This window comes from Phlebotomus papatasi, chromosome 2, assembly GCF_024763615.1.
Source record: "Phlebotomus papatasi isolate M1 chromosome 2, Ppap_2.1, whole genome shotgun sequence".
Classification (NCBI taxonomy): domain Eukaryota; kingdom Metazoa; phylum Arthropoda; class Insecta; order Diptera; family Psychodidae; genus Phlebotomus; species Phlebotomus papatasi.
In genome coordinates, this window is record NC_077223.1 from 73,097,491 (window position 1) to 73,118,889 (window position 21,399).

At 33.9% G+C, this 21,399-nt stretch overlaps 2 protein-coding genes across 2 annotated transcripts; one reads left to right on the plus strand and one right to left on the minus strand.

The window, feature by feature from the left end:
• The first annotated feature begins 10 nt into the window (after window positions 1–10).
• On the plus strand, window positions 11–689 carry LOC129804376 (U18-myrmicitoxin-Mri1a-like). The gene is made up of 2 exons (XM_055851630.1): window positions 11–74; window positions 155–689. The coding sequence occupies exons 1-2, from the start codon at window positions 11–13 to the stop codon at window positions 493–495; spliced, it is 405 nt and encodes a 134-aa protein (XP_055707605.1). The 3' UTR covers window positions 496–689.
• A 6,519-nt stretch (window positions 690–7,208) lies between these two features.
• LOC129804319 (protein white) lies at window positions 7,209–19,514 on the minus strand. The gene is made up of 6 exons (XM_055851505.1): window positions 19,230–19,514; window positions 13,247–13,789; window positions 12,852–13,189; window positions 9,205–9,526; window positions 7,463–8,107; window positions 7,209–7,400 (listed from the first exon to the last, which is right to left on the minus strand). Exons 1-6 carry the CDS (start codon window positions 19,296–19,298, stop codon window positions 7,299–7,301), a joined length of 2,019 nt encoding a protein of 672 aa, XP_055707480.1. The 5' UTR covers window positions 19,299–19,514; the 3' UTR covers window positions 7,209–7,298.
• Between the last annotated feature and the right edge of the window lie 1,885 nt (window positions 19,515–21,399).

Consider the following 21,399-nt stretch of genomic DNA (forward strand, 5'->3'; position numbering starts at 1 on the left):
TTTAAAAGATATGAAATTTAATCAGAGAATTGTTCTCTTTGTAGCAGTACTGTCAGCTGTCTTTCCAGTTATCGGTAAAATTGATTTGTTTTTAATACACGATAGATTTTTGATACACTTTAACTCTTTCCATCTCACTTGCACAATCCCACAGACACCTGTTCGAGTCAACAGAGAAGAAAAAATTCATCTGTAAACCCTGTGCGATCACCAACAGCGCCACCTACGATATTCAGTGATTGCAGTACAATCTACAGCAGTGTTTACTGCCTCAATGGTGGAAGATGCTTCAACTATACAATTGGGCATCTCCATTTGCCGGCCTGCCAATGCCCCGAGGGCTTTATGGGGGAACGCTGTGAGCTCAAGTATCTGAGTTCTATTGCTCTGGCCGATGCCCGAATGGTTGCCTTTGTTGGTGTCGCCATATTATCAATAGGGGTTGCTCTACTTACACTACTCAGTGCACTCTCTCCTGCAGGCGGACAGTGGTAGTTCCATCTGTCACTTTTTTTTTGACAAACTTTGTTTTGGCCCCTTGGCAGGCTCAAAAATGCCAAAAACCGACTGTTAACATTATGTACTTTTTTCTCATTATCTCATTTACTATTTGCCCTGTTTTGTGCGCAACATTTAGTTTTAAAAAACATTATGTACTATATAGCAAAATATATAAATTATACATAGTAAAGAGGCCCCTAGTCAAACCCTCGCTAAAAGGATCAGATCCCTTGTTCGTTATGCCCTACACACACTTAACTCTTTCGCGTCACACTTTTATTCAGCAGATGAATTCATGTAAAATTGAGTTTTTCCTAATGCTCTAATGATCAAATATAATAGTTCTGAGAGGAAAAAAATTTCCATTGCGTGAAGACTCGGAAAAACCCTGGGTCATATGTGACCCTATTGTCCTCAAGAGAAGTGTACGACGTACCATTTTCAAAATCTATATTACGGGCTTTTTAAGAGTTTTTTTTACTTGAAGTTATTAATTTGGCCAAAACCATGGCAAACTGGATTGTCTTGATGAACACTGTACTCCTGGTGTTCAAGGAATCTTCCTGGTAATCCCTTCAACAGTCACTGTCACAATATTTTGAGTGGTATTTGGCAAAAATAAAATTATCTACATATTTATTCACACACAACACAATTGCACAATATGAGACGCTTGCAGAATACTCTAAAACAGAGGTGTGCAAGAAACCGTTGAAACCGAATTAACGTCAAAATAAGTTTGCACAGAATTCTATACTAGAACGGAATTGGAATGAGAATCCCATATAAAAGGGTGTTGGATGTCCGTTGGTTGCAAGAATGATAATAGCGCCACCTACTTTCTTCTTCTTCTTCGAAAATATTTTTGTGGCCCGAGCGCCATCTCCAAAAATTTTAGAGAACTTTCACGACGTCGCCACCGCCATTTGCGTTTTATGGTTACAATATTTTGATATTTAGTGAAAAAGTGAATAAAAATACAATTAAAAACATTTTTGAATATTTAATGGGAGTGAAATGTGTTGTGGAGAGCTGTCGCCTGAACCAGACGAGACAATGTGGGGTTTCCTTCCACTGGCAAGCATAAATTCTTCGAGAAAAAAACAGCATAATCGAATGACTTTGTTTTCCATTTTAATGCAATTTTTGTAATTTTAGTTTTCCTCTGGGCCCCATGGTACACCAATATTGGATTCATTAGATTCATCACATCCAAGAAGGAAGTGGACAACATCTAGACAAGATCTCTGCGAGAATCTGCGGAACACATTTTAAACAGGAGAATTTTCTTCCCGGAGGCGTCAGGAAGTGCCTGAAAAACACGGCCATTCCCCGGATCCTTCCTGGCAACCAATCCCACAATCCACAGTCGCTAAGCAAGAAACCGTGAGTATTACTATTTAAATTCCCATATTTAATAATCTACAGTTATATCTAAATTCTCTTAAAAAATTGTCCCAAAATGCTTTCCGGAACCTGACAGGGAATGCATTGTTCGTTTTTCTTCGACAAAATTCTAAATTTATCGTAAATCGTGGGGGAAATTGTCGTTCAGCTTCAGTGGAATTTTCGAAGGGAATCTCTATCCGGACATGGCAACGCAAGTGGAGCCTTTAATCCGATAGTTTTATCAAAAACTTAAATTGTCTTCAGAGTTTTCGATACTCTTTGTGTCCTCCTCAGTGGTCAAGTGATGTCAAAGACCACTGGGTTTCATTAAATAGAGAATCTTACAATCCTAGCGGGGGGTTCCAGGATTCTTATGCAAAGATCTCGAAGATACAGCACCAGTCACTCTCCAATCATCCCGAAACAAATGAAGTTTGGAGAATCAAATCAAAGGAGAAAATCAAAATTGTTCTCCAAATTTCAGTTGTCTCCTCATAACTGGAAATGCTGGAAATTGACTAGTGCTGTCTCCAAGATCTTTGTGTGAGCATCCTGGTATCCCCGGAGAGATTGTAAGATTCTCCACGCACTCGACCATTGAGGAAGACATGGAGCATGGTCTAAAGCTCTCGATAAGAGTTAAGTTTTTGATCGCTATCGATTTGACTTCACAAATTGTGTTACCGTATCCGGACGGAGCTTTCCTCTGAAAATTCGATTTTATCTAAAATTGAATATGTGGTCTAAAAAATTGTTTTATGTTTGAAGATTTTAGTTCTTGCGCAAGACTATCATTTATCTTTCTCTAAAATATTCTTATATGAAGTTAGTTTGTTGCCCACTGTGCCAGTATCGTGGTTCAATAAATTCACATTTCCCTCCAGTTGATTTTTAAATTTTTCGGTTCATTTTTTTACTAAATAAATTAGTCATAAAAACTGTAAATTAATTAGTTTCAATTCAATGCTGAGGGTCCATTTTTCGGTTTTATAAATAATTTATATTATAGGACAATTAACAATGAATAAATCGACTTTTCACAAATATGCTCAAATAGATTCAAATAATATGAATTTTGGAAGGTTTATTGAGTAAATGAAATTTGTTTTTTAGCTGAGATTCTTTACAATCTCAGCTTTTGTGGTCACAGGTGAAATGCGACTTCGTCAGATCGGGCCCAAATTTTGGATATACACGTTTTGCAACTCATAGATCACGAATATCATATACGCCAAAAATCGATTTTCGTAGACGTCCCGTCCCATCTTTCCGTCCGTCCGTAGTATCTTCTCTCAGAAAATTATTTTTTATTAAATTAATCCTAAGTCTTCGCAAAAATGGTGTTAATTTATGTAACTAACCTCTATTATGGCTGCAGATTTTAATGGCGGTAGCACACCTTTTAAATCAGGATAATTTCATAAAATCTAAATTCACATCCTTTTCCTTCTTACACGTTTTCCATGTGTCCATTTCATTCTTTTGCACTGCAAATTACATGGAACTAAATTTAATTTGGCGTGTTGTTTAAAAGAAAAAGAATGCGAAAAAATGAGATAGACATATGCAAAGCGTGTGAGAAAGAAAGGGATTAGAATTTCATGAAGTCAAAATTCCCATCTCTTTCTTTCTCCTATTGCATATGCCTGTCTCACTTTTCCACACTCTTCTTATTCTTTTAAACATCACAACAAATTCAATTTAGCTCCACCTAATTTAGAGTGCGTAAGAATAAGATATACATATGCAAAACTTTTGAGAAAAACGAAAGGGATGCAAATTTTTATTTCATAAAATTTTCCTGATCTAAAAGCTCTAAGTTGATATATTTAGTTGATATATTTAGTTTTTTATACCCATTTGTAGAACTCAACAAAATTAAACTATTACTCAGTATTATTTGATAATCATTATATTCGTATCTCCTGAACTTAGATAAATGAAAGCCCAAAAATGGACGACTTTTATATTGATCTTTTTTATATTGTTCATATAGAGTTTGTAAGTTAATTGGATAACGTATTCTACTATTTCTGGTGAAATTATCAATGATCTAAAATCTAAAACAAACAAATAAAATACGCATTTTTCTCAGAATTTCCCTACTTTAATTGATTTCGGACCCCAATAGCGTCAAAGGGTCTGAAAATAATTTGTTGACTCTACTGCAGTCGTACTGTATTAATTTTGGACAAATTATTCACCTACTATTATTTATTTATTTATTTATTTATTGTTTTATTTTTTATTTTTTCAGATGTGACTGTTGAAGGTGTTCGCGAATAAACGTAATTAATTGCTAAACGTACATGGTGAAGAATGATCGTCCGAGTTAGAGCGACAAATATATAATTCAAAATTCTTTTTTTGAACTTTAAATCTATTTTCTATTTTTTTTTAAATTATTTATTCTGATTTTTCTTTTTATATTTTTATATTATTATATTAAATATTTTTAAAAACTTGCAAACTTGTAATCACGTTTGTAATAATTATTGAATAAAAACTTCTTTATTTCTGTTTCTCTTTATTATCTGATTTAAATAAAAGTCTTATGGGATATGGAATACAGAGTTTTATGCTTTAGGTTCCTAGTGGCATCTGACTGGAGACAAGCAGAAGATCCTGAAAAAACTGAAGTCTAGATCAGATTACTATTCTTCACCGTTCCTGTTTTGTAACACTACTGCCAGCAGCTGTTCTGATTCACTATTCGAACAACATTCTCAGAATAGTGAAATCTTGATGATATTTTATATCATTTGTTTAATTAAAATTCTTCAGAATTGCCCTGGAAGGTAGATCCAACTGCATTGCCACTGGTTATTGTCTTCTATTCTTCTACAAAATAACAAATTTATCACAATTTACACCATTTGTATAGTATTTGTTTACTTACTTATAGAGAAAATTATTTTTCGTCAATAACACATTAACACAATCTCTAAGAAGACATTAAACACATTTTTTATAATTTTATACAATTTTTTGAATAAAAAAATGTTAAGAATCAAATTTAAAAAGTTTACACGAATTGCCGTTAAAAGCGCCACTGTCTAAATATGTTCCCAAAACGTGCCACCAGGTGGACACTGTGGCATGTGAGTTTATTTGTCTTGCCACTAGGGGGTTACAATCGGTCTTGCAACGAGACATTTGAATAACTCCAACGCCATTTTCCGTTCTAGTATCGAATTCTGTGTAAGTTTGTTATAGTAGCGTTTTGATTTTGACCATTGACGTACATGTTTCATTTGACGTTAATTCGGTTTCAACAGTTTCTTGCACACCTCTGCTCTAAAATATTGCAAAATATGTTATAATTCATCAGATAAGATGAAATGTCCAGGAGAAAGATATTTTCCTTCTGGATTTCACAAAGAAAAACAATGTCCCAACTGTCCCAACTACATTGTTGGCACGAAAACACTTTCATAAACTTTTACCCTTGGGGACAATAGGGTCATATATGACACGGAAAATTCTACACGCTTTTCTGGAAAATTGAGAGTAGTTTATTACAGCAGAGTCTTCTAAATTCGAACGCTCGGGGGGTATTTTTGACATTTCTCACCTCCCAAATTCGAACGATTTTTTCAAAACTAACGAAATTTGTGTGAGATTAAATTGTACTTCGAATCAAATTCTCGTACTTTCTCGCAAGTTTTTGTGGTAACATACTTCCTTTTCATTTTACACGACTATAATGTATGTAAACATTCAGGAAGAAGCACATAAATATGATTTTCATTCATCTAGAATACGGACCTTCTAACATAACCTCACAATTGACATTTTGAATCCAAACGGCGTTCGAATTTGAGAGATTCAGATTTGAGAGACTCTACTGTATATCAAAATATGCAATATACAATCTTTGGATATTCTATTTTGTGTTTCTAAAGAACTTTTTGCTGAAAAAAATAAATTAATATAAAAAATTTTGAAAAAGAAAAGTCATTTCACAAAATTCGAAATTCGTGATTTTTGATCTCAAATATTTTCTTTTCCTGAATATCTGGAGTCTTGAGAAAATTAGCCAAGAATCTTACATCCTTCTATTATGATGTCGTGCACAAACAGCTAGATTTCAATTAATGTAAATAGTCAAAAAATAATTTTTTTTACCCGGGTCATATATGACCCTAATGACGTGAAAGAGTTAACCATTATGTCGAATCAGGGGCGTAGGAACTAATTTTGCTCATTGGGGGGCAAACTTTTCCTTTTACTTTTCAAATTTTTGAAAATATACTCATCCTTAATGGCCTCTACACACTAGAGAAATTTATGTCCATATTAAAAAGTTTTTCCTACACAAGCGTAGGGAATTTGTTTTAAGCTATTTTTTTATGGCCTCTACACATTGGGAGCAATTTTTGTCAAAAATTGCTTTTTTGAAGGAAATTCCCTGCAGCGTTGTAGGGGGAAACGTCAAATTTCTGTCAAAAACGCAATTTTTGACGAAAATTGCTTCCAATGTATAGACGCCTTTAGTCTATGCTAGGAACTCCGATAGAGTCAACTTGGACCCAAATTGACTCGAATGGAGTCAACTTTTCCATTATTATTGAACTAACAATATTATATGACTTTCTCGAAATTAAAATCAGTGTTTTGGTGTATCAATGTAAAGCTTTTAACACAAGAAAAACATTTATGAAGCACATGGTAATATTACGATAAAATTCCTATATTAACTGTAATCAATTTTCGACAAAATAATTTTCTTTTCGTGATTTTAAGCGTGTTGACCGATTGAAAATTCTCTTGCCTTTTCTCTCTTGTCTTAAGATTTTTTGATTAAGCCTATGATCGCAATGTAAAGAATTTTGAGCCGTCATTAATTTGGAAGTGAATAATATTGTGGCACAAATAAAAAAAAATATGAACTCAATTACAAAAAGAAAAACGTATAGGATGCTAAATTTTTTCTAGTATAACCTAGTGAAGAAACTTTTATAAATATATTCAAATTGTTTAAAGAACATACTTCTTTAAAAAATGTCCATTATAAATAATCATAAAAATTATCCTTCTAAAAGAATGTGACTGTTGATAAATATCTATATTAGTTATAGGAAGTACAGCTAACGTTGAAATTTTTCAGAATCGACAGTCAATAGTATCATATCACTCCTGATTTCACCTAGACCTAGGATCACACAAGAGCTGACAATTGCCTCTTGATTTAAATTAATTCCTCTACTTAGGGTTTGTCATGTTAAAGAATCTCACCGAATAAGCTGAACTTGGTCACTGGCTTCAACTGGATTTCCAAATTGGAACAAGCGCGTGAACATTGAAAACATTTTACGTCACGATTAAAAATATTTTATTGCTCTATGAAACTTTATGATGAAAAAGCAAAATTTTCACATTTAATTGCTAAGAAAATTTAAAATAATCTACTCTCGGCTTCTCGCTTTCAAATAAAGCGATATAAATGCCATGACTCTGAAGAACACAATAAGAAAACATAATCCGATGATGTCGAAAAGAAAGTCCTCCTGCAAAAGTAAACTTAGTGTGATAAGGGTAAAAAACAAATATAGAAGATCATGAACATTACCGCTTTAAAGTTGAGTGTTTCGAGAACGATAGCTCCTGAAGCTGGACATGTGATATTGGCGCGAGTGCAGGCAATTTCTCCGGTCTGTACAGAAGCCCATTGGTTTATGAGGAGAGCTTCATTGCCGTATCTGAACCATGACAAGTAGGAGAACCATTCAAAGTAGAAGGGTACAGAAGCGGAATTTAGGAAGAAACCGCCAAAGAGAAGGAAAGGTATAATAACTGGAGGCCCTATGGACAGTGCCATGGAAGTAGAGGAGCTGAGGCTAGAGATGAGGTAACCAAAGGAAATAGCCACATTGGACACAAGAGCCATGATGAGTACTGCTAGGGCATAGTGATCGAATCCCGCCAAGAGACCGACCATAGGATAGGCAATTGAGGTAAAAATAATGGGGAAGATTATGAAAAGCGGGAGTTCGGACAAAGTCTTGCCTAGGAAAAATGTATCTGTTCGATAGAGATGACTCCTTGTTTCTCGCAAAAATACTGGGAGTTCGGCGCAAAAGACATGAATAACAGCAAAAACATTCTGGAAAGTCATGCTGGTGAGGAAGAGAAAAATAGCTCCATTAATGTTCATTACGCCATTTTGATCTAACTTTTGCTGGAAGAAGATCAGTCCCACCAGAAAGGCCACCATCTGAAAAAACAGATGAGAATTATCATTAATCCGCAAGAAATTTAGACCACGCCCTTTTCAATAGAACCAACCAACTACACGGTAAAAACTTTTGGACACTGACCAAAATATTGGAACAAGTTTTCCTTGGAACAATTTTTTTTGGAATCAATTTGTACCTAGAGAAGATATTTGTTTATTCCAAAATGTTTTCTTTACAGTTTCGTTACAAAATACAGTTACAATTTTGTTAGAGTTTTTTTTTGGAACCGTTTTGATACAGTGGAATGTCTACAAATTCGAGTAGATTTCGTTTTATCCAAATTTGTTCCCGAAATTTGGAACAGAATTTGTTGCACTCGGCTGTTTTGTTCCCACTGTCAGGAACAAATTGGTACATATTTTTTATAACAATATCATTCCTACATTTGTAACATATTTGTTCCAAAAATTTTCGATGTCCGTGGACGAGGCAATTTTTGGAACGAAATTGTTACTCATATGGGGAATCTTTTTGTTCCCATTGTTGAGAACAAATCCGTGTAAGTGATTTCGTCTTACAGTTAAGGCCTATACTTCAGTCGAGATGGATTTAGGTGGCGAAAGTTCATGAGGAACATCAAATAAGAATCAACTTAAGAGTGTTTTATACAGACGCGTGCATGACGAAATCATATGCGAGTGTTGGCAGCAAGAGGGGAAGGGAATCGCGAATTAAAAAAGTGAAACCATGTAGCACGAAAATTACCACAGATTTGGCGTCCTTTTTACTTCGTTGACGGGTGACTGAGTGTGAGAGGAGGGATACGCTTTTATACTAGACGAGCAATTTATTGGAACAAATTCATTACTAATATTGGGTATCTTTTTGTTCCTCCTAGAAGGTATACATTTGTTCCAAAAATTGTGGTGTCCGTGGACGAGCTACAATTTGGAACAAATTCGTTACTAATATTGGGTATCTTTTTGAGTCTCATAAAATGAACAAGATTATGCCAAAAATTATGGTGTCCGTGGACAAGCTAATTTTTGGAACAAATACGTGCCGAAATTTTTTACCGTGTAGATTTGTCTTTAATTTTGAATTATTAATTAAGGGATTTCTGAGCTTAACTCACCAATGTTTGAATAAAACGAACTTTGATGAGTAGTGGTTCTTTCATCATGCTTATCCATGAGCGCCAGAGAATTGCTCTGATTTGAATAATCCAAGGTGCACGGTAGCGTTCACTGTCAGAATTCATGACCGCAGGAAGACCATCACTGCACGTGAGGTCTTTTATGGTTGTCTTAACTTCCGCAGCAATATCATCACGCTCAAAAGCATCACAAATTTTATTGATTGCTTCCCGACTTTCAGCCTCGTTGCACGTACAAATGGCCAGTACTTGAATGAAATGATCAGCAGGATTGTAGTTCGGTGGGCAGGGTCTTCCGATACTGAAAGAAATTCATTTGTTAACATATTAGCTTTCTTAACAATTCTCCAACTTTAAAGGGTAAAAGGAACACCTGTTGACACTTTAAGAACTCGTGTCAGGACCTATTGACACCCTACTGTGTATCATTTGCATGGGCGTACCCAGCTAGGGACAGGGGGGAAAGAAGAAGCGTCAAAAAAATTCAAAAACAAGTGAAAAGTAAAAAAAAATATTTATGTGGGAATGAATTTGGAATTTGGAAGGATTTCACTGGGAACGTAGTACCCGATCAGTAGAACAAATAATATTATAGAGTTCTGTTCATGGGAGGAGACGTACTGAAGTTTACTGAATTAAACCATTTATTAAATTAAAAGGAGAGTTTTCCCTCGATATCCCCCTTTCCCAAATCCTACATTTATTCAGCAAAAAAAATTATTTTGACCAGTAACAAAATCCAAATCTTTCCAAAAATGGGCCTAATTTTTTAATTCATAAAATCGAAACTTTCATGAAAATTCTATTGCTTTTAAAGTTATAAATTTAGTCACTTCTCAAATTTGATGTTTTACTGCTCATTTGTAGAGGGTCAATACAAAAATGAACTTATAAAAACTCAAAAACTATTAAAAGCCCAATAGGGGGGGGGGGCAGAACAAGGCTCTTGTCCGTACTGTATTACATTCAAGAATTAAAAAAAAAGTGTAAAAATGGGCAAATATTTCGTAACTATTTTTGCCTTCTTTTTCTAACGTAATTCCAGTAATAAATTTATTCAGTAATATATTTTTCGAAAAGAAGGAAGTTGTCACGTAATTTTTTCACATATTTAAAGGATATTTAAGAATTTATAACGAAAGCCTAAAAATCCACAGAAAAAGTAAAAATAAAGTGTTAGAATCAAGGGGGAGATATATTAGGGTCAGAAGTGGTGTACATCTGAAAATGAAGTGCTTGGAAGTCTTTGGAAGTGGGAGTGTCCGAAAATAAAGTCATCTCTGTCTAATTCCGAATTTTGCAGACTGTACGTTACTTTTAGTTCAGATTTTAAATTCGAGTGGCCGAAAAAGTTTTTTTTTAACATTTTACAAGTTCGGTTATGATAATAATTCGGAGTAAATAACGCTAAAATTTATTATAGCTTAAGTAGTAGCTATTCACTGAGAGAAATCCGAAAAAGTTAAAATAACATTCCGGAAATGTTAATTTTACCCTGCATTATTGATCCGAAATCGGTGTAAATATTACCCTTTTTAGGTGTATTAGGGGTTAAAGTTACCCTTTTTCATGTTAATTTTACTTTTAAAAAGGTGTAAAATTAACATTAAAAAATGTTGATATATTTATACACCTAAAAAGTGTTAAAGTTATGAGGAAAAAAAGTTAATCGCACTCCCGTTTTTTCTCAGTGTACATTTTCTTAAATTTCACGTCTGACAGCTCCATATGATGGCTTCAAATAAACTTTCGGAGTCCTTGGTGCTTTTTCTAAGCATATGCCCCGAGGAAATTAGAGGCCTATCACGACAAGTTTTTAAGATGTCTTAGGGCCTCTTGGGAGTGATTTTCAAAAAAACAAATGCTTTGATTGAGCTGTGCATGATTTGAAGCGCATTAACCGTTTTATGATTGAGCTGTGCGTGATTTCAAGCGTATTAACCGTTTTAATGATTGAGCTGTGCGTGATTTTAAGCGCATTATCCGTTTTATAATTGAGCTGTGCGTAATTTTAAGCGTATCGTCCGTTTTATGATTGAGCTGTGCGTAATTTTAAGTGTATCGTCCGTTTTATGATTGAGCTGTGCGTGATTTTAAGCACAATCTCAACCGTTTACGATTAATCTGTGCGTGATTTTAAGAGTAATCTGAACAGTTTGTTTTTTAGGCCGTTCGTGTTTTTAAGCACAATCTAAACAGTTTTGTGATTGGTCTGTGTGTGGTATTTTACATACAACTAAGGTCGTTCATGCTGAGGCAGTTGGGATTTGATATATAATATTAACCTTTTTCTTTATGCTTAAGGTGTGCGCGTTTTCTAAAATCGATCTGTGAAAATATAAGCTTAAGGGTTCTGTGTCTAAAACTAACCGGAAAAGTTTATATAATTAGTCCTGCAAAGCTTCTTAATTTTAGTTAAGTTTACTTAAGTTTCTAAAATCAATCCAGAAGGTCTCTTGATTTGATTCTGTAAAATTTTCATAAACAATCGTACAATTTCTAAAATCAATCCCAAATGTACTGGAACTCAGGCAGCACTTATAGATAGCTTTAAGTATTACTTTCTTATATCAGGGAAAGATTTGGATCATAAAAATGTCATAAAATGTAAAATATCACTTGTCACATTTTACAAAGGGAGTGAAAAATTAAAAGAGCATATTTTTAAATTTCAAATACTGAAATAAGATTGGTTGTTATTAAATGTTGTATGCCACCAGTTCAAAATTAACAGACATTGTTTAATTTCTCTTTAAATCGTATTCAATCCGTCGACTGGTTTTATATTTATCTATTATTGGCTCAAAATAAAAACATACTAAATTTATTTTAAGTAAATCCAAAATCCTAATCTAGAAAGCAATTTGTGAGAAAACGCGTTTGGAGTCTTATTGAAGCTATCTTGCCATACTGCGAGTTCGGTTTATTACAGCTGTCATTTTGTATATTTTTCAAAAATATTGCTTTAAGCAATATTTAAGCAATTTTTAAAAGGTACTACTATTAAGCAACTCGAAAATTCTTTCTAAGAAATAAAATACGTGAAATGATTACTGGAGTCAGATCCTAATAAAAAGTAAGTTTCCAATAGATAAAGATTTTTATGTCAAAGTTCTACAAAACACTCTTATTTGGCTAAAAAATAAATTAAATAAATGCATATTTTTCTTGCATATTTTATGATTTTTCGTGCATTTTTATGTCGCATATTTCGAAGATTTTTTTTTTGCATATTTTGGCCAGCTCTACTGATGATCGTTCCTTAATCAATACCTACAAAATGGGCATAGGCTAATTTCTCGTGAAAAGTAGGACCAGTTTGTATAGATAGATACTTTTTATCTCATTTTATTTTTTATGTTTTTTTCTTCAAAATAAAAATTATGTACCCCCTCCCCGCGTCAACAAAATTTAAGACTTAGTCCCCCCCCCTAACTGAAATTCTGGGTACGCCCTTGACCATTTGGAATACAAAATTTGAACACTTATCCTTATCGAAAAACGTTGTTATGATTAAAAGCAATATAACTTACATTTTATTAGATTACATTAAATAAAATTTCAACATCTTGACAAAAGTGTTAATAGGGGTTCCCTGTCGAAGAGAGGTGTTCATTCGATCCTACCTTGTAAAGAACTGGGTAGCTTGAGAAGGAGTTCCGAAGAAAGCTACTCGACCATCAGCCATGAGAAGCAGCTTATCGAACATGCTGTAGAGTTCCGACGAAGGCTGATGGATTGTCAGGATAACAGTTTTGCCCTTCTCAACAAGATTCTTCAGCACCTGCATGACTGTATGAGCTATGAATGAGTCCAATCCGGAAGTTGGTTCATCACAGAGAAGCAAAGGTGGATCCATTAGAGCCTCTGAGGCAAAAGACAGTCGCTTCTTCTCGCCACCTGAAAGTCCCTTGATCCTTCCAGGAATTCCAATAACCGTATTCTGGCAGTTTACCAGTGACAACTGAAAGAGCCAAACTTTTTATATAAGTATTTAGGACTAAAGGATATTCAGTGTCACCTCTGTGATGACTTCATCCACGCGCATCAGCTTCTGTTTGTAGGGAATATTCTTATCCATTCGCAGCAAAGCTTGAAATATCAAATGTTCCCTGGCCGTGAGGGAGCCTATGAAAAGATCATCCTGTTGCACATAGGCACATCTAGCCCTGAGATCAGGAGCTGTTAGAGGAACTCCATTGAGTGCCCTAACAGCATTTGAAGATATATGAATGCCAGAGGGTGACCTGAAAGCCAATGTGTTCAGAAGAGTTGTCTTTCCAGCTCCAGAACTGCCCAAAATGGCCAAAAGTTCCCCGCCTCGAGCGAATCCCGAGACATTCTTCAGCAGATGCTTTCTTGTTCGCATGGGAGTATGAGATTTACCCCTAAAACATTGGCGTATCCGCGAGAAAACTCCATTCCCTTTCTGTGAAGCCACCTCACCGAACACATCAATTCCCTCCCATGTGTAGATGATATCTCGTGATGTGTCCCGCGGAACTGTGATCTTGACTGCTCCGTAAGAAGCTTTGCGGCCATTGCTCTCTGAGAGATCTGGGTACTGTTGAGTGGAAAGTAAATCCCAAAAATTGCTGTCTCAGATTATTTGCTCAAAGATGATAATGCGTGATAAGGAATTTGATGTTTAATTTGTTATTTCTTTTCTTTTTTCTTTGGACATGGCTTTTCCGTCTTTATTGCTTAGAGAGGCTTCTAATATTTTTTTTTATTTTCTAGAAAAAAGACTCGAAATCCTTTACAATCCGCATATGTAATCAAATTTGAACATAATGTACAGATTATCTGAGATAGGAAGAGGGTTAATGATCTTTTATTTTTACTTCTTTACTTGAAATTAATTGGTAAATTTGTACTACATCAGATGACCATATATAGTGGTGGAAATAAGTATAATTCCACCCCATAGGGGGAAGTGGGACACCTTTGAAAATTGGGATTTTTCTTCTATTTTTAAATGTAATTGAGCTGTCATAATGTAATTTAGCTTCTCAATCTGTTTGTGCAGCTAAATTGTATCACGATAATGCTCAATTTTATTTAAAAATAGGTAAAAAATCCCAATTTCAAAGGTGCCCCAGTTTCAAAGGTGCTTCATTTCCCCCTAATTCTTAAAAAAAACTAAACAAAGAAAGAAGTTTTGAAAAAAATCACACGTTGACAGTAATTCAATATCAAAATAGTATTTTTTCGAAAGAATAAAGGCGTTTTTACAAAGACTCCCAGCGAATATCTTTCTGAGTGGACAGTTTTTCGTCCTTTATCATTACGATCATTACCTATAAAATGCGCCTAGTCCCATCTGTGGACGCCACAAGACCAACTCCCATACATTTTTGCCCATCGTCCTTTAGACCTTTTTATCAGTCATTTGATATTTATTAAACTCCAGTTATAAAATTGTATTATTCAACGTAAATTAATTAATAATTTAATTAATTATAGGTATTAGGTAGACTATCAGGCTTTGCACACACTATAACTTAGATTAGAACATTTAATCTTTTTTCCACATTCTTTTAATGAATGTGACCCATTTTTTTTTCAGGAAATGTGTGACTTAGGAGTGGCTTGAAAAATATGTATTGCTTGTAGGTCTGATTCATTAAGGATTATAAAGGAATGGGAAAAATATGAAGTATTCTTACTCAAGCGACGATTTTATAATTATTGTACAGATATTTACATGATCGCTGAGATTCTTTTTTGATTTGATTCTTTATTTGATTTACTGCATTATTTTTGAATATATTTAATTTATTTTTAAGTTTTACTCATAATTATATAGCACAAAACTTTGCTAAGAACAAGAACACTCAGTATTATAAAATTATGTATGATAAAAGGAGAATGGTCAAAACTATATGGGCGCTGGTCCCGGAGTCGTCACAAACGAGAGTAGGTGCATTTTGTAGGTATTGATATAAGATTAAAAAAATGCGGGTACCCAGAACGATATCCGCTGGGAGTCCTTGTAAAAAAGCCTTTATCCTTCCGATAAATCGCTGTTTTGACAATGAATTACGAAAGAACTGCTAAAGTGATCGTGACGAAATTCGGTATTGGGTCAGTGTATGACTTAAACTTTTTATTTATTCATACCACCACCTCCCATTCTGGTAGCTCCCATACAAAATGGGGGCACTTTACCTTATAACTCCTTTCTAAGAGGAGGTAGAAAGCTGAAATTCGATAAAGGAACAAAGCTAAGGTAAGACTGTTAAACCATGCATAATAACCCCCTTCTCTGCCCCCCTTTCTTGTAGCCCTGATACAAAATGAGAGCATTTCACCTTATAACTTTTTTCTGAGAAGAGGTAGAAAATTGAAATACCGCATGGGAACAAGGCTTAAAAAAGACTTTTTAATCATACATACCAAACCCTTCGTACATCACTCCTTCTGGTAGTCACCATACAAAATGAAACCATTTTACCTTATACCTTTCTAGGAGGAGGCAGAAAGCAGTAATTCGACATGGGAACAAAGCTTAGGAAGGACTCTTTAACTATGCATTCCACCCCCTCCCCCACCAACCCGTCTGATAATTTGATAGTTTCATACTCCTAATATAAAATGAATTCCTTTGCACAAATTGTTATTAATGCACTGAATTGCACATGAGTACAACTTCTGTAGACAATAAATTTAGTAGCAACTCCAAAAACTTGATTATACAATATCAAAAAATTCACAACTTATGCCAATTAGTTAGATTAGACAACGAGGATAAGTTTTTTTCTTTCACGGATCAACAGATCTTAACGAGACGAAAATGAATATATAAAAAAAGCTGTCTATAGATGCATCTAAAAATCTAGAAAATTATTGATAACGTTATTTTTTATTTATTTTTTTTTATTTTTTTTACAAAACAACTACTTTTTCTCAGAAAGGAGGTTAAAATGCTCTTATTTTGTATGGGAGTACCAGAAGGGGTGATGGAGGAGGGAATTAACATTCATGGTTGAAAAGTCTCCCCTAAGCTTTGTTCCTTTATCGAATTTCAGCTTTCTACCTCCTCTTAGAAAGGAGTTAGAAGGTAAAGTGCCCCCATTTTGTATGGGGGCTATCAGAATGGAGGGTGGGGGGAGGGGGTGGTATGCATGGATAAAAAGTTTAAGTCATACACTGACCCTATACCGAATTTCATCAAAATCGCTTTAGGAGTTCTTTCGTAATTCATTGTCAAAACAGCGATTTATCGGAAGGATAGAGGCCTTTTTACAAGGACTCCCAGCGCTTATCGTCCTGGGTCCCGAGATTTTTTTTAGTCTTATACCAGTATCTGCAAAATGCGCCTACTCTCATCTCTGGATAAAGATGAATCGGTGCCCATATATACTTTTGACTATTCTTTCTTCTAAGAAATAGTTTTTATGCTCTAGAACTGTTCCTCCATGGTTTAGAACATTGGTCCCAGAACAAAAGTTGTTACCTATACTAATGTCTATCCAATGACATAGGTCCCGTTCGTGGCGATTCCGGGACCGGATTTGAGCATTCTCCTTTGGGATTTCAAACAACGCAAAATTCCAGATAAATCACTTTAAGTATCGTTCAACTTTAAAACTTGATAAAGAATTAGTTAAATAATTTCCATCAAAGCAGGGGAAAGCGTGCTACCTTCGGACGACTCTAGCTTTGAAAAATTCTCTTTTTCGATATGATTTTAATTAATTTGACCTATTTATAATGTTATATTTTAATAACTAGTCTAGTCTAGTCCAATACATCAAATTTCCTGAAAAGAGCTTTGGATCAAATCCAAAAATATTAAGTTATCCTGAATCATGAGCCGTCTTAACCCTCTAATGGTGTTTTCTTTAATATGCGGGAAAAAGTTCTAAAACAATGTTTTCTAGGATAATTATGATCCAATAAAGTCGAAAAAACCATCCATTCTTCATTATCTCTTTTATTTTAGGCGCTAGGTGAGGAAATATAAAAAATTTTTGAAACTCTTTTTGCTTCTAAAATTCACATTTTTAGTTTTTTCAAATTTTTTAAATAAAATATACAAAGTAAATGACGTATCTTTCAGTAAAAAGTAAATTTATTTTAGTCAGATGACTTTAAATCGGTATTTTTATGAAAATTAGAAATTAGTTTTTTGCACTAATATTTTTTGTTGCTTTTTCTCACAAAACTGGGAATAGCAACAAAATAAGTTCAAACTTTCAAGAAATGTTTATAAGACTATTACCGAGGACACTATAGCACTTTTAAATAAATAAAACCTTTATTGTCGCTGTAAATGTGATTTTTGTGAAGACCATATTGAGACGGTCTTACCCGTTAGAGGGTTAAGGTAGCACGGTTTCCCCTACTGCAACAGTATAATTACTAAATTGTTATCAGATTATATCAAAATTCATAGGTTTCAAAAAAGTTTGTACAGTGCGACTCCCATAGAGTCAACAAATTTTATTCTTATATTTTTGCAAAATTTTAAGTTATTAATTGTTCTAGTTACTATTTCACTCGTTAAAATATATCTCAGATTCTTATATAGTTTAAAAGTTTGATAAACCCTGGAATTTTTAAAATTTGTTAATAGTGTTTAAAATTTTTAGGGGTTGACATTATCGGAGTCGTACTGTATAAGATTTCAAAAATTTGAAAGCAATGATTAAGAACTTGCAGTTTCCCCGAATTTCATCTGGAATCAGTTTAATCTAAATCACTCACTACAGGGTATTGTCGAGTACATTCACGCATTCATTACTTTTGAAAATAAAGATTTTTAGGACAAAAAATAATATTTAGAAATTGTCCTGTATATTTTGAGATAGTCAATACACAATAGAAACTAACGATATATAGTTATTTTTAATATGGTTCGTATTCGTTTAGCAAATGTGTCCTGGAAAAAAGTCAGATTCATGAAACCTGCCTCACCTTCCCCTATCCTATATGAGATTTTTAAGCTATACTGTGGATGGTAGAATAAACCTTCTAATCCGAAGTAGATTTTTGGACATTAGAAACACCTAGAGCAAATGGAACCTATTGTATAAGCATTTACTCATTAAATAGCCTATTCTTGCTCAAAGTGCGACCAACATGAAGCTCAGAATGAAGATAGAACATATTTTGTGCTAAAAGTATTCAATACCTTGCATTTTCATTATGAGTTCCTGATGTACTTAATTTTACTATAAACCACAAAAATCGATAAGCAAAGTAAAGAGACTTAAGAATAAAAATAAAGTTGTATAATGCCCCTTTTTAGAACGGCAACAAATAGGGGGAAATGGGGATATTTTGAGCTGTGTGATTACTTTGATATACAAATTTTTCATATTTCTAAATGAAATCTGTGTTTTATGATTATTTTATTTAACTTTACAATTATATTTTGGAGCTAAACTACATTGCGCGTTGTAGCTCAATTTTTCTTCGAAAATATGTAAAAAGATCGCATATCAAGTAAGAACAGCAGCTCAAAGTAGCCCCACCTCCCTTTGTAAAGTATTCAATTTAATTAAAATATAGTCACTTTAAAATGAACTGTTAAAATTAATCATATTTGCACTATTTGCAATCTTCACTTCTGAATAATACCGACAGTCTTTTAAATCAGTTACTTTTAGTACAATCACAGAAAATATAATTTAATTTAAAATGAATTTACACAGAGAACTGTAAAAATGTATCTTATATGTAGAGCTTTTGCAACAAAACTTCCCAAGATGATAAGACCAAAGCATGTAAATATTTAGATCACGTCAGTTTTATCCAATATGAATTATTGCATCACGTCTCTGAAATATTCCCTTCTGCATTCTTGAATTTTGTCCATAGTAGAATTGTGAGGGAAACCATAGAAAATCGCGGGAAGAAATCCGATAGGTTCGGAATTCACTCTTGAGACACTTCTTAATCACTTTTCTTCCGATACAATTTTTGCATTAACATGAATTTATTGATTTTTGCAAAGGAAAAACCAAAATTTGTTATTAATTATCCAATTCACTTACCGAAAATGAGGTTTTATTCTGTGTATCTACATTGAGAAGAGGTTCATTCTCCTCAAAACCAATCGTCATTTTCACTAAAAATTCTACTGCTATTTCTTCTAAATCTCGACAATGAATGAGAATCCCTAAAGAAAAAATCTCACTTGAAACTCTCACTTTGTCGTAATTCGTATCACAAAAAAGGAAAATTCTTTTGGGCAATCTTATCACTGAGATACGATGCTAAATCATATGAGATGTATTTTCTTTTAGCACACTTCACCACTTGAAGGTTTCCTCACGACTGAAGAGAGGTGAATTTCAATGCTTTTGGCGGTAAAAGAGACAGAGATAGCGTATTTCTTTTCTTCTTATTATCGGTTATTAGGTCTGCAAATATTGAAAAAAAATCTCGTAGACATCACATAGAGCAAATAAAAATTAAATTTTCACCTCATTTATTAAGATTATAATATAAATCCTGCAAACCCTACAAGAAATTTTTAACACTTGATTTTTTTTAATTAGTAGGGGAGACTGGGGCAAAAAGTCAAAAATCGAAAAATTCAAAATTCAATATCTTCCAAAGGTAAAAAAGATAGCGGCTCAAATTTTTTTCTATAGATAGCCTCCATAGATCTTCATCAATGTCGTAATTTTCTTAGAATTCGAATAAGGAATTTAGAAAATAAAAAATATCGAAATTTTTAGTCCTATTTTTGAAATATTTTCCTTGCAGAAGATTTCAACTATTAGCTACTTAGTTTCCAAAATTGATGCACTGGTGAATATTTTCTAAATAATTTGGATTTTTTGAATACGAATCCGCTATCTATTTTAGAATTTCACAAAAGTTCTTTTCTCCAGAAATCCTTTTATTAAAAATGGCCACTTGGGGTAAAAAGTAACAAAAGGTATAGAGCAAAAAGTAACAAAAAAGCGAAGCAATTTCTGATGTCTCACGGTGAGAAGAAACGCCATTTCCGCATCTCGCCGCTTGTTGTTTGCATTGGTCGAACGATTTGCAGTCTTTTGTGTGCTTTTTTCTAAAATAGCTTGAAAAGCGCTTTTCTCGATTTCTCACTTTTCTCGCAGAGAAAACGATGTTTTACAAAGGTGTAGGTAGATGAATAAATTTTCTATAGAAATATGTCCTCTAGGTATTTTTTCAAATTTACGGAAGCCTGTAATGAAGCGAATCAAAACTATTTGCCCCAGAATTTTTTAGAATAGTCACAAAATTACCTTTTAGTTTAGAAATTGGCTCGATGAATGTATGTATATCCTTACAAAATAGAGGAATATTACTTTTACAAAGTTGTAGAGCGGTAAATTTCCTATAAAACTGCGTTAATTAGCAATTTTTGAAGCGCTCGAGTAGCTTGTAAAAAAAATAAAATATCCGTTTTGTGACTTTTTGCCCCAGTCTCCCCTATAATCTTATATATTTAACCTCATCCCCTAGGATGAAAATATAAATACGATAAATTCAAAAGAATTAATTAATCATTGTCGATTGAAATCGATACAACCGAAAGACCTTTAAAGTGGTCCTATCTCTGGAAAAACTATGGTAAAAAAAGCTCCTCAGATAAGTTCGGAAAGAGTTACAGAAAGAAGCTTTTGATCAACGATCAGTATCTTTCGGATCACTTCGGGATTATGCATCTGATGGAATTATTCACATTACACTGATTTGGCCTTGGATAAAGCCATTTTGGTCCTAAGTTTTTTCTAATGGGCCCTACACACTAGAGAAATTTATATCCATATTGAAGAGTTTTTTCTACACAAGCGTAGGGAATTTGCTTCAATATGGCTTATTTATAATTTATAATTTTTTCGGAGGGCACTCAATGGGTCAAGTGGTAGAGCACTCGCTCTACGATGCAAGTGTCCCAGCTTCGAATCCCCTTTAGGTTACCAGGAATTTTTCTGGCGTTAAAGGTGTTCGGATTGCATTCAGTGAGCTACACTGCACTTGATTCCACGGGCATGGTACTGACAACCTCATCCCGTACAAGAAAAAATAATAATGCGTGTCTAAAAATCCCCTTGCAGGAAGGCCTTGTTCCTTCATGGAATGTTGTGCCAGCATTATTATTATTATTATTACTATTATTTTTATGGACATAAATTTCTCTAGTGTGTAGAGGCCTTAAAGCTTTTGATAGCATTCCTCACGATCTAC

Coding starts and splice junctions, on each gene's coding strand:
- LOC129804376 (XM_055851630.1), top strand. CDS start 11: ATGAAATTTAATCAGAGAATTGTTCTCTTTGTAGCAGTACTGTCAGCT. Junction 75..154: donor AGCTGTCTTTCCAGTTATCG/GTAAAATTGATT, acceptor ACAATCCCACAG/ACACCTGTTCGAGTCAACAG.
- LOC129804319 (XM_055851505.1), bottom strand. CDS start 19,298: ATGACGATTGGTTTTGAGGAGAATGAACCTCTTCTCAATGTAGATACA. Junction 9,527..12,851: donor GCTACCCAGTTCTTTACAAG/GTAGGATCGAAT, acceptor AATTTCTTTCAG/TATCGGAAGACCCTGCCCAC. Junction 8,108..9,204: donor TTCGTTTTATTCAAACATTG/GTGAGTTAAGCT, acceptor CTGTTTTTTCAG/ATGGTGGCCTTTCTGGTGGG.